General features: G+C 41.9%; 1 protein-coding gene across 3 annotated transcripts in view; it reads right to left on the bottom strand.

The window, feature by feature from the left end:
• Positions 1 to 129: 129 nt before the first annotated feature.
• Positions 130 to 17655, bottom strand: part of VMP1 (vacuole membrane protein 1) — a 65902-nt gene continuing 48376 nt past the window's right edge. For all 3 annotated transcript variants that reach the window (XM_074160553.1, XM_074160555.1, XM_074160554.1), the window contains 4 exons: positions 16337 to 16453; positions 13890 to 13951; positions 2302 to 2404; positions 130 to 944 (listed from right to left, as the gene is read on the bottom strand). In XM_074160553.1, coding sequence (XP_074016654.1) covers positions 801 to 944; positions 2302 to 2404; positions 13890 to 13951; positions 16337 to 16453 — 426 coding nt within the window. In that variant the 3' untranslated portion in view covers positions 130 to 800. The remainder of the gene's footprint in view (positions 945 to 2301; positions 2405 to 13889; positions 13952 to 16336; positions 16454 to 17655) is intronic.

Genomic DNA, 17655 nt, shown 5'->3' with positions numbered 1-17655 from the left:
GCACCATTTGTGCAGGAAGGATGAGGAAAGCATGCGGTTCATGGGATTAAGGCTTAATAAAGAAACCAAACTGAGCATACAAAAGCAGAGAGGAAAAGGAACAGCTTAAAAAGACTGACACGAGAAATTCTGGAATGATCAAAGATGACTTTATAAAGTTTTATCTTAACTTCATTCTAAATATACAGAATAAAAAATGTCAGCTTCGGCATTTTGACATCAATCATCTCTGCTAACATCATGATGTTTACGAGGGTGGCGTTTCCAACCGAGAGCACGTGCAATGCAGCGGGACACCGGAGAGTCCAGATGGAACAGCCTTACCCGGAAGGACATGCAACGGTTTGTATCCAATCTGTACTCACTTATATACATCATCATGGCCTTGAAAAGTTATGGAAAAAAGCAAACCAGCCACCCCTTCAAAATAAAAAGTTACCCTTGGGTCGGATTGAAGTTAAATCAGGAAATGGAGGGTATTAATCACCGGTTTTGGAAGTAATTTGGATGGACAACGTTTGTGTTAAACGTCATTTAACATCCCATTGTCCATCCTGTATAACACACCTCAGGCTCGGAAAGCATTTACACCTTACCTTAACATTTATAAGTTTGTCAATGGAACGGCTGCTCTAATATCCAAATTACTTTCAAAATTAAATAGAAAGTTGTTATAGTTGAAAATTGATGTTAAAAAGTTTTCCCACATTTTGAATAATGCTGATTTTTAAACGTATGGAAAGATGTGTCATTTTTTGTGTCTGCTAAAACCCATTCCAAGAGAGGTTTTATTTCCAGGCTCATTTGGTTTTTTCTTCCGAGTACATCTTCTGTTGCAGCCGTTTGGCGTAGCTTTGGGCCATGGAGTTGATTATAGATAAGATAAAATAACCAACCATGACAATCACCAATTTTTCAAATATCCACGAGAGCCAGTTCTCCCCCTGAAGAGACAAAGACAAAACAGAAGGAGGAAAATGAAGATTAGTGGACAGCACGACGGAGAGCTCTCCGTTTTCTGGGTAAAAGGGAAAAGCCTGGCCTTGTTTTTTTATTATTATTATGTAATTTATCGAATTAAAAACAGGAGCTAAGCGCGAGCTGACAGGATTCCCGCAGGTCCCCCCGCAAAGCTGACTTTAGTCCCTTGAAAGACAATGCGGGGGGACTTGCCAAATACGCCGCAGGGCAGGCGAGGGCTCCTTGATCCTTACTCCAGTGCGCGTGGAGGGATTTATTACTCCTCGTATTGTTGCGTCTCCGCTAACGATTCATAAAAGTTCAGAATTAGCAACCCCTGCCTGTCACTCCCTGTCACGTTCCTTGTGAAGAAAACAATTCGGTCGTTGGTTTAAAATGTTTTGGTTTGTTTGGGTTTTTTTTCCCCCCTAAACTTCATACAGCGCGTTATCTTCCAATTAGCAGCCCATTCCTCTGGTGTCACGAGAAGTTCCTGCCGTGACCCCCGCGGTCCCGCTCCCACCTTTCTCCATCGTTACCCGTAACTTGGGTTTCTGTTGTCAAAGGAGGGCAGCAACGCACTGCACAAAACCCACTGCGACGCGCATAAAAGGAATCTGCACATTTCGTTATTCCAGCCCGATCCTCCCTAATTTAGTCTCTTTTGTGGTAAGGAAGGGGCAAAGAAACATTTATACGGGTACAAGTATTACATGTGAGATGTGAGGTAGATTAATGGATTTTTTACCTAAAAATGCCTCAGTATCCTGAGGAGTTTCATGGCAAAGCTGCTCTGTCCCCCCTGAAAATTCAGGGTGTGTTTTTCAAAATACTTTTTAATGTTTTTTAAGATACTTTTTTTTTTTTGCATGAAAGGAGACCCCTCTGCCCCTTTGTACCGACTCTAAACACCGTCTTTTTCTTCTCCTCTCAAACACTAAAGGCTTAGGGATTTTGTTTCTCTTAGTGGCCGTTAAAGCCGCAGATCCCCTGGCTGCTGAAGCACTGATGCTGCACGCTCTCTTACCGCCTCACAGGGAAATGCAACTTTTTTCTGCTTAAATTTCTCTTTCAAAATAGACAGTTGCTACAGAGGGAAACGTGCCATCGGTCTTGCTTTATTATCTTAAAATTCTCCAAGAGGTCTAAGCCCAGTTGCGTACAATTACACCATTATATTTTAATTCCCAGGTCGCTTTTAAAATGAGATTTTTATCTTTTCCCTGGGCCACTGCAAATCTTTGGAAACCGGCATCGGGCGTTACACGGGTGAAGCCGGGGAGTCGAAAGGCAGCGAGAGGAAGGAAAAATTACCTGGGGAGGGAGGCAGAGAGTTCTTACCTGTGGGACGGCACTGTCAGGTTTGTGGTGGAGTTTTATCCTCTGAGCTTCCAAATATTCTTGAAATGGCTTCTGGAGAGAAGGACCTACACTTGGAATAGCACTGATGCAAAGTTCATCCCAGAGAGCAAGACAAAATAGGGGAGAAAAAAATAAAAACCAAAAACAAACATTTTTTTTTTTTTTTTTAAACTTACCACTTTGACCCAAAAAGAACAAAGTTCAGACTGAGCTACAGCTCAGAAGGGCATTGCTACTTGAGAGCAGATAACCACGAAATAAAGCGTATTTCATCTTTTTTATCGGACACTTCTGAAAGGGACGTAGTTCCCCGCATCCTCAAAAAGTGCTTAACAAGGAAAAAAAAAAAAAAAAGAAGAAGAAAATCTGTCGGGGCAGAGCAGCTGCCAAGGCTGCGCTGCCGTGAGCTGGAGCCGTGTCTGCAGGGCAGGGAGAAGGCAGCGGAGCCCTGCGCTGGGGCAGCGCTGGGAAGAAAATGAATGACTTCTGAGAAGTCCCACATTTATCACCAGCAGTTCCTGTAAGAACTGGTTTGAACCGATTAATAAGGAAATGACTTGTGCTTGTGTCATCCCTCAGTTAAAAAAGAAACTGCTCGCCCTATGACTTGCCCCTATCTCCTCAAAGAAGACGGCCCCTTTCTCAAACTAAGTCCTTATTAGGACAATCTGTGCGTCATCCTTCCCCAAAAAGAATGCATTAGCAAATTCTGCAGGCGCCTCCCCCAGTCAGTGATTAACAAAGGAACAAAGAAGGAACTATGAACCCCGTTCTGAATCATGCCATGGTTTATGGCAGATGACTTGCACAAAAAGCTACGATACGTTACTGAGCACCTTGTCCTTCCATTAACCGTGTGAGGACGGGGGAGGCGGTTTCTCTCCCCCCAGGAAGGTGCCGGCGCTGGGCAGACCCCCAGCAGCTCCAGCCTCCACCCTGCAAACGCCACCCCGGCCCCGCCACGCTCGAATCACAAACAACGTGGGCAATTTGTCTTTAAATCTACACGCTATGCTATTTAGCAGCAGCTCCAAGGAGCTTTTATAATTGTCGTGACACTTAATAAATTAATCCTATAGAGAAGGAATCCCCCCTTGCGACACCCCCAGCCCAGGGCTCCCAAGGTTCCATCCACACCCATGGACCAACCACCGCTCCCAATCCCGGGAGGGTTCCCATTGCTGACAAACCCCATCTTCGTTGCAGAGAATGGAAATTTTACTCTTTTTTTTTTTTTTTTTTTTTTTTAAATTCTAAAGAAATTCCTGTTGTTGTCTACATTACAAAGAGACACCTAAATTTCAGCCCCACGGTTTTGATTCCTCACACTCCTGCTCCGGGGAGGATTTAGTAAAACACACCGAAGACACCACAAAACACAGAGTTTTACAAACTGACCCTTCTCCTCTCTGAGTGACTGCGACTGCCACCGGGGGCTACACCGCTAAAATGAGTTTCCTCCTGCTCTGACACAATATTGCCTTTTCCAGGATAAGGCCCAATCCCAAAATAACAGCTTTCTAACCTTAAGAATTCATGACGGAAGAAACAAAGCAGCTCACTCTCCTCCAATAAACCCATTGCCTTCGATAGCCAGGGGCAAGTATTTTTTTTTTTTTTTTTTTTTTAAAACATATTTACAAGAAAGAGATTGCTTTCCTTATGATTCACCATCCCGATGATACAAACGGGTGAGTAAATCCTGTGCCCGGACTGGTAAAATTTCACAAAAATAAAGAAAAAGAGCCAAGCCTAAAGCTCTGTCCCAGACTCCACCAACCGTTCCACGTCTCACACGAGAGCCCGTCAACTTTTACAAGAGATTTCCAGTTTTTCCGAACCGTCCCCTCCGAAGCCGACGTTATTCGTGGTAAAATTTTGTCCTCATGACTCGCTGATGGGGACGAGTCACCCTTTTCAAAAATGAGTTACGTTTTGAGGTTTCTTTTCTTTTTCAAATGACGCTCGCAAGCCCGGAAAAGCTTCGGAAAGGTAATAGTTTACTTTTAAACTCCTGCATCATTATGAAATGAGGAATATTTAAATGACGAGAGATGAATGATTAACAGAAATGGTTCTTCAAATACCTCCGTTTTTTTTTTTTCCCCCCTAAAAACTGAACTGAGTCAGTGCCCAATTAGCGTTAATCAACAGAACAGAGACATGAAAACCAAGTTCAGGCGCCTTGAGGACATCCTGGTGCACCAACAGGATTTCAAAACGTTTTCACTAAAAGTATTCAGCTTTTTTTTTTCTTTTCCCTTTGTCAGCCCAGCTAAGAATTAAGCGAACAACATTCACTTCAGTACAGGTTTTTACGAAGAACTGTAAGAACCTGAATGAAAGTACCTCGGTTTCTAAAAGCCTGCGACGTTTTGCACGTTCACAGAGACTTGAATATTGAAAAAAGGAGCGTAAATTTAAATAAGGAGCAAAATGAAGCAGAGTAACGTCTTAGCACTAGTACTGAAATTGCTGAAATCCCGTTTCAGCGGGACAGAGTCTGTTACTTGTACCCTTTGACCAAAATTCAAACGTTTAATCAACCAGGTAACATATGTGTCACCTAATACCCAAAGCACAGACACCATCATAGGTCTGGAAATCTTTAAAAAAAATCAGGTTTTGTTTTATTTACTTACAGAAAAATGAGAGTTATCTCCTCTCCCCCGAGCTTAGTGAAGTTTTTAATCAGAGGAGGAGGAGGGGGAAGGCTTCAGTACGAATCTGGAGGAGGACACTGACACCAGGCACAGGGGCAAAAGGACCACATTTGCATCATAATTCTGCGCCGCTTCCCAGCGACTTTGAGATGCACCTTCAGACTCCCCTGACGGCAACCCCGGGCGGCCGGACACCTCCCACCCAAGGAGGGAAGGTGCTGGAAGATAACCCTGCTTGGAGAATAATCTAAACCCAATTCCTTGCATTTTCCTTTGAGGATCAACCCTATTGGCACAAAATAAAAGGTCCTCGGTGCACACCAGAATTTAGCTCCTCTGCAAATTTGTAGTCTCTGCCCCCCCCCAACCCCCCGAAACAAAACACACAAAAATCCCCAAACGCACAACCCGCTCTCCCTTCTGGGGAGCCTGAAAGGTGACCCTTAGTGAGCTGCTTCAGGACTTCCATTAAAAAAAACCAACCAAACAAAAAACCAACACAAAAAATAGCAGTTCGTTAAGAGCCGTCTGTCAAAATAAGAAACAAAATACACCTCACAAGTTGCTGCTGCTGCTGCTGAATTTTGCAGTTCATCGGCGAGGAGCACACACCTGGGATAAAGGTGCTGCCCTTGTGTATTCTGTCCTTTCAACAAAATCCACTTGAAAACCAAAGAGAGAGTCGCGACCATAAGATTCAGGGGAAAAACATGTTTTGGATTATTTTTTTTTTTCCTGAGGAAAAAAACCCCTCTGAAGAAATTCTGATTCAGAAGACATTTTAGAAACATTTAACATTAAACACCAATTTTTGTTTTAATTCATTCCGATTATCTGCTAAAATGGAATGTTTCACAAGGAATTGAAACTGAAAACAGGCTTCCAAAAAAACTGCACTACCTTTTGGTATGGTCTAAATTCATTAAAATCCTAACATTTTAGTAAAAAACATTACTTTTATTCTAATACAACATAAACACCCATTAAGAACTTTGATACGCTGAACAAAACACTCTCGAAGCCTGTTTTCAGAAGTATTACCTGGTGTTTGTAATTAAGAAGATGCATATTTGATTTTTTGATTTTTTAATTTTTTTTTTACTTAAGAGCCAGGATTTCTATCCAAAGGGAAAATGATACAGGTTGGTTTTTTTTTTCCCCGACAAATAAACCAGAACTTCACATCTCTCTGAAGCACCACGCTACAGAGATTCAGCGAAGTTGTTGTAGGATTAGTTTAAAGATGACCCCAACGATGTTCCAGATTCTGACAGTTCGAGTCCTAAAACCTCTTAATTCCAGGTCCAGCAAAACCTGTGTTTATTACAATACACCGTATGATTTATTAATTTGCTTTTCAAAGAACGGCTGTCAATATTTAACCCTCAAATGCCTGTCACAGGCCAGGAAGCGGCAGGGAAGATTTTGGGGAAACTTATCTTTTTCAGCAGAATCCTTGGAACTCCAGGGAGGAGTTTTCTCAGAGGATAAAGCACCAAACTGAGAGGAGAGGAGAAAAAAAAAAGGCAAACCAAGGTATTTTCCCTACTCCAGCTTAACAAAAAGTAAAAAGTTCTTCAGTACTTCTGTCAACTGCATTATTACTAGTAGTAAAAATATTTCTTTAAAACCATTTAATTGTTATATTTGCACTTTTGAAAGGTGTGTTTTTCATCTTATGAGATCTTTAAGAGTATGGGTTACCCCGGAGCTATTGACATTTCCCAAGCTTTGCTGTCAGGGTTTGTTTGGGAACACTCGTGTAACCCCAAGCAGTGCTCCCCTCCACCAAACGCTGCCTTTTAGTGTCCTCGCACTAACATTTCACACACACACACACACAAAAATATCTATCAGTCCAGGATATATTTAGGATATGAAGTTCCCATCTTATCAAACCCTCTGCACGTGTGCACATTCACCTACTCTTCCAGTGAGAAGTGTTAGGAATTAGGAAGTATTTTCCAGAAATACTGAAGTTGCCGCTTTAGACCCACACTTCAGGGACATGAACAGAGTGGGGTTTCCCTGCTAATGAAACTTTCTCACTGGTAAGAGGCCTCTAAGAGCCAATGATGATTAAGCAGCTGATTAACTCTATGCAGTCCTTAAACTCCATTTATTCTGGTGGAAATTTAAAATTAAATAAGAAGTTCAGCGGCACTCAGTTCTGAATTTTATACCCAATTCAGCAGCTCATGTGAACAACTGGGATCAGTACCTCGGTTGTGATGATCGACAAACATTAAGCACGACAAGTTTAAACCCATGGAAGTCCATTTTGTCCATCACGGAAATAGTAATCTGAAGGGCAAGGAGAACCACAGGAATTGAATCGATGGTGCGAAGAGGCCGCCGAGCTCCCGGGCTGGAGCACACCAGCTCGGGAAGGTGATGCAATATTGAGTCACAACCCCGTTTTATGGATGATCTCTCCAATATCCACAGCTGTTCATTTGGAAAAACCGTTGAAGTGTGAAGCAGGGACTGGTTTGGTCACCCCTGGCACGGACACTTTGTCCTCGCCCGGACCCTCTCGGGGTCTGGGGACAAACAGTGCCATATACATTTTGCACTGATTTGGCTATTTGGGCGAGTCCAGCTATAGAAACCCCATCCTTTCAGGAAACGCCAGCGCTACAATTCAAAGACAACAGGGAAAGAAATTTTGAAACAACAGAAAACCAGACCGAGAGTCAAATATCGCTGTGCGGTCGTTTCGTCAGCGCCAGCCCCGCGCGCACGGGATCTCGCCCACCCCAGGCCAGGGATTATCCCCCTTCCATAAAAAAGGGAGCCCAGTGGCACTGCAGAGCGTCACGCAGGCAGGAGGGAGCGTGCTGGGACTGGGTCTTTCCTCCTGCTACCCCCAACTCTTTTTTAAAAGAATTTATTTAAATCAGATTAGCTATTGACAGGCAGGCCAGAAGGGCAAAGCGAAGGCTTTCACCTTCGGAGCAATTATGCAAAACATCATTAAACCATCACACCCAACAGCCGTTCCTCCCACACGGAGTTTCTCTGTATTAGACTCACATTTCTCCGTTCCCTTGTAAGAGCACAAGAAAAATCCATCCGGGATCTCAAAAGCAATAGGGCATTCAGTAAGAGGCACCATCGTGGGCTATTTCAGCCACCTCGCCCTCAACAGAAACTGCAAGTTTTGCTCCAGTATTGTATCAACTTATTTGAAAATTAGACATATTATAAACCACCGGAAAATAGATTCCAAGGGAAATATTTGTATGCCACTGGGCAATTAGCACAGCTGATTAATTTGCGCTGTGTGCTCCCCGTCTAAACAGAGCACCTTTCTTCCTGCGAGTTAGCTGAACCTTCAATGGTTAATTTTTTTCCAGACAGTGATCTAAACAAGCTTAACGGTTAGTATTTTAATGAGCTGTCATTTCCTGTGCTGATAAAGATTCTCACAGTATTTAAACCATCCGTTTCCCCCAGGCCGGGCCATACGGGACCCGCAGTGACTCAGTGGAGCTCAGCCCCGAGAGATGCTGCTGCCGCCGCCGCCGCAATCCCGGTCCCCGGCTCCCCCGGAGCATCCCCGGGACCGACGGCAGCCTCCAGCTTCCGGCACCGCCACCTCGCCCTCAGAACATTGGGGCAAACCTTAGGTGTTATCTGCCTTCAGTGCTTCTAAAATCGCAGAAAATAAATCTGGTTTATGGCCAGGACCAACCGGAACATCTGGGGGGTTAAAAGGCAACTTGGCAGATTCACTTGCTTTACGAGACGAAGGAAGAAAATATCTTATTTGAAGGTTGCTAAACTAAAATTGTTACCCGTTTGACGTCATTTATACCTAGAGCCACGCTCCAATACCCGCGTTAACCAAGCTGCCTGCAAAACGTTTGGTTTTTGTTTTTTGGTTTTTTGTTGTTTTGTTTTGTTTTTTTTTTTTTTTTTTTTCCTTGGGACATTCTGTTACACTAAAATCAATGCTTTCAAAAATAGGAATTGCAACATCTCCGTGCTGCTGCTTCTTAGCTCTGCTCAACGTCGCTCTTTGGAAGGGAACTTCTGCTTGTATTTTAAAGATAGAGCACTGTTTCTGCACACAGTTTATTAAAAAAGCTTGCTTGTTCGGAGTTAAATCCTACAAGCCTCTTGCAAATAAACTTTTATAATTCTGTTGTGATCCACTGGAAGGTTTTCAACACCAAAGCTGCTCGAATTTCACCCGCATCCGTGTCCCTTTCAAGCCTCTAAAGCCTTTTTTGTGCAGCGCTGCTCCATTGTGTGCGGGGTGTGCTGCGAGGGCACAGTCCCACAGGTTTCCCATATACCTGTGGGAGGAGAACCATTGATTTGTTGTACCAAGAAACGTCAGGTGTATTGGTGTAACCTTCCAGAAGGATTTGTTTCAGGAGATGTGAAGTCACTGCTCAGTTATCCAGCCACTTCCACGTTATTTTCGGTCAAACTCTACTACAAGGGCTTCTATTTTAAATATTGACTGGAACCTATTTTTCCAAATATCCTTTAAGGAAGACACCGCTTCAAGAGGAGATGGACTTCCACACATACATGCAAAACAAAGGTCCACCAGGTCCTCTGGGGGCTCAAACCCTGGTGAAGGTCCCCCAAAACCCCAGGCAATCGCATGGCACAATGTCAATCAAAAAAGGGCCTTTCCACCCCAGGAACACTGATTTCTGGGGCAGCCCTTTCTACCACTGCAGCTTCTTGACTTAATATTCTAAAGAAATAACCTAAACCTATACTGGAAATTATTTTTGAAAAAAAAAAAAAACCACAAACAACTGATCTTTAAGCAAAGTTACCATTTACATCAGTCACCGTGATTTCATTTGGACTTTTTTGGTGAAAGGAACATCGTGCTCCTTACAAGAATGAACTGAGATTAAGTTGTGAAGCAAAGAACTATGGCACGATGGAGAGCAGCAAACTGGTCTGTCAAGGCAATGGGTCGAGTACCTGGTACCAAAAAACTGGTTTTTGCTTTAAGACACACAATGGTTGAAACTGGCCTGCACAGCTGGTACGCACGAGAAGTTGTTCCACAGAAACCACCAGGCTGAGAAACCCCTTCAGAAGCACTGATATTTTGGGGTGGATTTTCAGAGTTTGTTGAGTTACGCTTCACGGCGTTAACACGTCTACCCCGCAGGACGTGGCGCTAACAAATTAACTTTTAAAAATCTGTGGAAGTATGCAATTCTTTTTACACGCGTTTCACCGCCTTCTATTTAAACTTCAAATTAGTTGACTGACTCAGTTCGTTAATTGAACAGATGAGTTTCTAGTTCCCTTGAAATCAGCGCAGCATCCTTTGCTGCCGCAGTACTTCACGCGTTTTGATCCATGAAGGTACCACACCTGGTCTCAGCCTTCACACCTCCCCTCTCAGCGACTGTCACCTCTCTAATTAAGACCTTCTGCTGCCTACGGGCGTTCATCATTAACTTAACGACAGTCAGAGGGAATCTCTCTGCCTGAAGGGTGGGATTTGTCTAAAAGTGATGCAGCCACCACGTGCCCCGAGGTTCAGATGCTCGAGGTGAAGGCCACGTGCTGTCTAGCGCTATATAAAACGTGTTTATGAATTTTTTAGATGCCTCTTGGAGTTCTAAAGTTATTAGCTCATTTTCACAAAATACAAACAGAGCATGCTGAACTAAATTTTTTTTTTTTTTTTTCTTTCTGAGCATTTACCCAGAATCGATGGCAGACAGTTTTGTGGGTGGTGTGTGCTTTGAGAACTATTTCTTTAGTAGTTTTCTGGGAATTCCTAATCCGCATTTGAAACTGCCACTTCAAAAAAAAATATGCTCGTGCTTAAAAGCAACACGCTCAGTGTGACTTCATAAACAATCCTGCAGCTGTAGGTAAAAAAAAAAAAAAAAAAAATAAGTGGAAAGATTTAAGAGCCTAAAGAAAACCCACAACACACGTGATCATTAAACATTTTAAACGGGTTAGGTTTGGCCTAAAACCAGCATCAAAGTATTTTACACGGACGACCAGTAAGTTAAACTCTTCTTTAAGTGTCAAAATACGACAAAACTCTTACACACCACCTTTCCTCACAAAAGCTTATGAAGGTAATACAACCTGAGAGAAAACATTATCCTCCTCCAGCGCTTTAGCCGGCAACGACACAGCTTCAACCTACCCACCGGCGGAACAGGTCGATAATCACCAGCATCTCCGTAACCCTCCTCAGCTTTGATTTCAAGGCTCACGATAACTTCAGCTCCTTCAATCCATCCACGTCTCCTCGTTCCTCCCGCCACGGCTCGCTGCAGCACGGCTGCCACCACCCATCCTCCCGGCCTTTTCTGATTTCGTACACTAGATACCACCAATTTTTTTTCCAAAATCTTTTCTAAACAGCTTCTTAATTTCCTGCCACGTTTTCTTTTCCTTTTTCTTTCTTTATTTAATTAATATAAGGAGTATTTTACGATCCTTTTGTAATGGAGACCTAGACAAAATTGTAAAAAAATCAAATTACCCTAAATGATATTCAAAAGCCCCGGTCACGGCAGGCTGAGCCTGCGATGCCGGCACCATCCAGGACCAGGAGTAAACAAGAGCCGAGCTACGGGCAAGGTCTGCAGGTGAATCCTTTTTGACTAAGACTCATGTAGCTACCGAGAAATTCTCTCTGGCTTATAAAATCAAATATCCTCAGACTAGATCTCATAACTTAATCTTCTGTCTAGCTTTTAGTTATCCTGTGTATTAATATGCTCGTTATTTTGAAGTGTTGTGCTCAGACATTTCCTTTTGTGTAAGAGCACTATCCCAGACAAAAAAAAAAAAAAAAAGTCTTAAGTCATTTTGTCGGCTAGAATTTGATTAAAATAAAATTACCGACCATTAAACAGAACTATATTTTAATTTAATAATAAGGGATTTAATGTGAGCTTTTGTTTAACATGTTTTATACTCCGCTCTAACAGAAATTGATGAGGTAATGCAGGCAGACGGCTTGAGAAAAGTCAAGGATACCGGGACATTCCAAAAATCTTACTGTCTCCCGAGAACATTTTTTAACTCTGACATCAACCATCTAATAAAATCTGAATCCAGCAGAGGTCTTGTGAATGCAATCGAAGTAATTCGATGCAAAATTATCTCCAAGACAGATGAAGTAGGAAAAAACTACTAGTTTTGGCTGAAAGATTTGCAGGAGAGTAAATCTTTGGAAATATACCTGACCCAGTAGCTGTGCCGATGAAAAGCTCATAGTAAATTGTCTGCTGTGATTGATACTAAAAAAACCTAACTAATGATGGTTAAAAGTAGCCACAGTTCTCTTTTTCTTTTTTTTTTTTAAATAATGTTCAAAGCAACAAATTAATTTTGAAGTTTGTTACAAACCAGACACCCAATCAGAAGATCAGGAAGTAATAAAGTCAGGATTTGTTTTATTGGTGAAATGCTCTAGAATGTTTCTTCCAACACTCCTTTCTCTCTGTACAGCATTACTACTTGAAGTTTACATATTTTAAAAGGAATTATTTCCAGACATTCCTCCCCTTAAACTGCTCCTGAGGAGTGTGGCTTTTTGGAGTTTATGTGAAAATAGTTACTGCAGTTTGGATGGCAAAGTGTCAATCAATTTGCCCCGTATAACAAATGAAAAACCTCAGAAAAGTAGAAACACCTTGGCATTTATTTTATGGATCCATATTAGGTATCTAGTTCAAAAAAAAAAGCCCACAAAACAAACAAATAAAAAAACCCAAAACAAACCCCACAACAATAAGGTTTTCTATTTAGATGTTTGAGAGTCACATTTAAAACTTCAAACCTGCACCCCTGCCATTAATCAGGTCAGTGGACTGGAAACAGGCAGCAGCTTCCCCCTCCCCCAAGAACACAACTCTTCCTTTGAACAATTAAACATGAACTTTTGATGAAATCCCGACGATTTGATCTAGTGGCCTACATTTAAGTTAATTAAATTGCACACTTTGTTTGCATTCAAGCAGTTTACGAAACTTCTGCACGGTTAGAGAGGGACTGTTGCGATGCCATTTGCCCGATTACCAGGCAGGAAATGTTATCATCAACAATGGATTTTAAAATCACACAGAATTTCATGACTGAACAGGTAGATACGAGGCAAAAATCTAGCACTTCATCATCAGTGTCCAATCTCCAAACCCACTGAGGCAACATGTGAGTAAGCTGGTTTAATTGTCTTTTTTTTCCCCCCTCCCAACTGTTGTTAGCTGGGTTTTTGCTTAGTTTTCTTGTTTTAAACTGAGATTTTCACTCAAAAAAATATAATAGTAAACAATTACTAAAGAACTCAGTCTAAAAAAAAAAAAAAAAAAGACAAATTTCTCAAAATAGGAACAGTTTATCCATGAAAACCATCACTTCTCCTATGAAAAGCCAAGTTAAATAGAATGGAGATATAACTCTACACACTGAATTTCTCATTCTGACATTTTGTGAGAGATTTAGTATTTTAAATGTGTAAGGTAGTTCAAACTATGGAAGATGTTTATTGCCATCTTGGGACAGCGCAGAAATCAAAACAGTTCTTTCATATTTTTTTTTTTGTCACAGGACCACACTACAACATCGCCCGAAGTCCATAAAACCCAGTCTTTTTGCAGCTAAAAGTGTCCGATCTGTAATTGGAAGAGCTGTGTCCTATTTCTGGGTGAAAGCAAACTGTTGGTACCACACACTCAGCCCACCTGTCCCTCAGTCCTACTGTGCCTCTTGAAGTACTTGAAGCCTTTGAGGTGAGGAATGAAATTGTAAATAAGACCTAAATTATGTGTTGGCTGAAGCTTCCACTTCGAAGCAAAGCACAATTTCCAGCCCATCTATATTTGACTCCTCCAGTATTTTTCCACTTAATAAGTGAAGGTATTGCTGTGTTAAAGAATTACTCACCCGATTAGGGACACCATCTGCTCCACTATATGTTTGCTGAATGTCATAATAACGAAAAGTTTCTGTAGGAAGGAAAACATCAGTTAGAGAAACATTCGATCCAAAGGGAAGCAGAGACAATGGGGTACGGCAATTTGTGTTCCTTTCCAACCAGACACCTCCTCCTGCACTCACACATAGTTTTCCTTTCTTTCTGCTTTCAAGATCTTTAATTTTCAATACCCTCTTCAAAAAGAGGCAGGAGAGAGAAAAGCTGTTTACTTTATTACTCTATTTCCTCATAGATTTAATTTCTTGCAATGTTTTTGTAGCCTGTTACTAACCATTCGCATCCTCCCCAAACTCCAATTCCCAGAAGCTCAAGGTCACTTTACTCCGTCAACAATATTTTAATGGAAAAAAAGTCATCACCGTGCAGAAAAATTCACATCCCCTTACACAAACACATCACAGAAGTGAAAAAATAATATATCGTTTAGTCCCCTCGTGTGTGTGCTTCAGACAAAAAGTACTCAGTGAAGAACAAAGTAAGAGCCATTGGGTCTGGTCAAAAAACTGTGAAAAACCATCTCTAGTGCAACAGACTATTGGGAACAGAGTAAATTCAATAGAAGAAACTTCTGTAGCACAGCTTTTTTTACAGAAAATCCACATGTCCATAATATCAGCACCCCCTTCTCTTCTAACATAAGTTCCAATTTTGTTAAAACAGCCCTTGCTGATTCCACTTTTGTCATATTTGACAGCTCGTTCTTTGCAAAGAGCGAGCAAGACTCTCTGCAGACGCGCATCCACACACACACAGTTCCCACAGTCTCCTTAAACCCATTTGAACGTGATCGAAGGAGAACTGCGTTCACCGGCCTGGAAAGAAGGGATGTGACTAGAACTACACAAAAGGATTTTGTGGTCCGGAGGAAGGGGCCGGTTTCGAGCAGCTCCGGGATGGCCACTGCCGCAGAGCCACTCGCTTCCTGTCCTTTTCCATGACTCTTACATTTCCTAAATTCCAAATTGCAGCAAGATCGCTACAAAACTCAAGGCTATTGCACAAGAGAGTGCTTGAAATCAAGCATCACAGAAAAGAGGATTCTAATAGCTAAACGCGTTACAAAATAAGATGATTTATCAATTGTGCAAGACACTGGGAAATATTTTTTCACTTACATTTGATGTGAGTGTAGAGCACTACAAATTACATAGCAAACCTCCTGCTAGCTAAACAAGGCATGTAAAATAATAAAAGGAATATTTCACAAATACTATTTCACTTTTCTACGTTGCCAGAAAAAAATTCTAACAGTACACAGATTTCAAAGCAGAAAAATTCGAATAATACAAAAAGCAGCGTGGAGAAAAAGCTGTTCTATCACAGTAAGTGGAAGAATTTTCAGGTCTCTTATTTTCTGCTTAAGGACTGGGGCAAAGTAAAGTAACCATTTACAGGAAGATGGGAAGAAAAAAATGGTTGAAGATTGAAATCTTCTGTTCAGGACAAAAGAAAGGTTTTTAAGCAGCTTGATGAGAATACTAGCCGAGTAATTTTATCTTACTAATAGTTTTTGCCATTTTAATGTAGTGACTGCAGAGAGTTCCAAGCAAAACAGCTACAGGCACTGCACGAATCCTATGGAGATGCTGAAAAAAACAAGTCCCAGCTGAAAACGTTGGTTCTGATCATTACAAATAGAGCAGTGAAGCTCATGATACGGCACCAACCGCATCAGCAGAGAAGCGCCAGGGAATCAATACTTCATCTTTCATTGGACAAAACGGTGACACATTTTAAAAGTGAGACTCAACGTTTTTGAAAGCAACCGGAGGTTCCGATTGCCAACTTCAGAACATCCGGTAAGGCTCCCAGTTAACAAGAAAAACTGGACACACTCTGAAATCAGGCCCTTTCAAAATAATACAGACCGAGGACACCAAAACCTGCTGATCAGCCTGGAAAGCGATGGACAACGTGCCCCGAGACGACCCCCAGGCTGCAGCCTGCAGGGCCTGAAAGGAGCGAGGTTTTCTCTACACACTCAACTGAGATAAAAAGGAGCATTTAAAAGTGCCGCTCAACCGGTAAAGGCTAGTTGCAGCGCTCTTTGAAATGAGTATTCGTTACCAAAAAGGCAAGTTCATTATGAGTACGAAGTCCTTTCAGTCTGGTAAAAACCGTAGGTAAATAACTTGGCTAACCACCAATTTCCTGAGTGGTGTAGGCAGCGAGCTCATTAGGTTGTAGCTATAAATTATTCAGTTGCCTAAGTTTTTGAGCACAAGAAGCCTGGCAGATCCTTTATTGTAAATCCTTTGCACCAAATTAATTTCCATTACTTCAGGTCAGGAAGGGAGACTCCAAAGTTCATTACAAAGTAACGCAGTGTAACAGTCAAAAAAACGCCCAAAACTCCTCACCCTGGAGTCCTGAGGGAGGTGTAGCATCTACTTGCCTGGATGTGCATTTTAATTACTGCTTTCCCAATGAGGGTTGCACCAAAGAAGGTCCAGAAGGGAACCAGAAAGTGTCCACATGTTATCCCGGCCAGGTCAAACAGTGGATTTGGAATCTGTGAAGCACAAGGGAAAGAAGTTCATGAATTGCAGCACTTACTTAGACCAACAGGAACATACAGACCTTGAAACTTTGAAAAATGAACATTTTCCCCTTATCCAACTTGGTCCAAAACTGTTCTGTCTTGATACTTACAAAAATGCTAATGTCACACCACATAACTTAAGTCTCTGGGATCCAGCTAGACAATGTCCCAGACAATTCCATTCTCATGGTCCCTCCTTACCCCTGTGTCCTGGTTTGAGGTAAAACAGAACTAATTTTCTGTTCAGTAATTTTTCCTTGTTAGCTGGGCCTCTTCTAACTAACTAAACTCTGAAATTAACGGCATATTGTTCAGAAACTGCTCGCTCTCATAGTGATAAGACCTGATAATACCAAGGAATGGTATGCAGAGAGGCCCTTGCTTATACTTATTGCTATAACAACCAAGGTCAGGTAAATTTGTTATTTGCCCCGTTGGAGGGTCGGAAGCGGAAAAGCGTAGAGGGGTCACACCTGTAGGGAGGAGCGGACAGGACAGGTGACCCAAAACTGACCAACAGGGTATTCCATCCCATCTGCATCATGCTCAGTATAAAAGCTGAGGGATCAAAGGGTCATCTCTCTTCCTTCAATGGCCGACATCTGAGGAGGACCCTGTCTGTTCGTCTGCCTTTGATCCCGATCCGAGCAATCCTGACTCCAGATCCGGAATCCAGCTCCTGTCCATCACCGAGTCCAGCCTGGGACTTTTCCCTTGTGCCTGCCGGTGACGTGATCATCACCCTGGGAGCTTGATACGGTTTTGTATATACTGTATATATATATATATATATTTTTTTTTTTTTTTTTTTTTTTATTATTTATTATTTCATTATTTATTAATATTTTCATTAAAGTAGTTTAGTTTTTTCTAAACTCATAATTTTTTTTTTATCTCTTCCTCTCCTCTCTTTTCCTTAGAGGGGGGGGGAGGGGCCATCTGTCGCTCTGATTGGTTAATCTGGTCAAAACCACGACACCCTGGATTTTAAAAAAGCTAACAAAAAGTTTTCCATGTGAAATGCACAGAAACCACAGTAAAGCCACTCTGAGTGATTTATCAAATTTTCTCACTGACAAGCACATCACTCTTGGAAGCTAGTGTTCAAAACGTTCCCCAGGGATCTCCATCCGAGAAAGTACATTAAAACCTGGCATTTATAGTCATATGTA

This window comes from Numenius arquata, chromosome 18 (genome assembly GCF_964106895.1).
Source record: "Numenius arquata chromosome 18, bNumArq3.hap1.1, whole genome shotgun sequence".
NCBI lineage: Eukaryota > Metazoa > Chordata > Aves > Charadriiformes > Scolopacidae > Numenius > Numenius arquata.
Note: the sequence above shows the minus strand (reverse complement) of the source record. Positions and strands in the feature narration are given on the sequence as shown.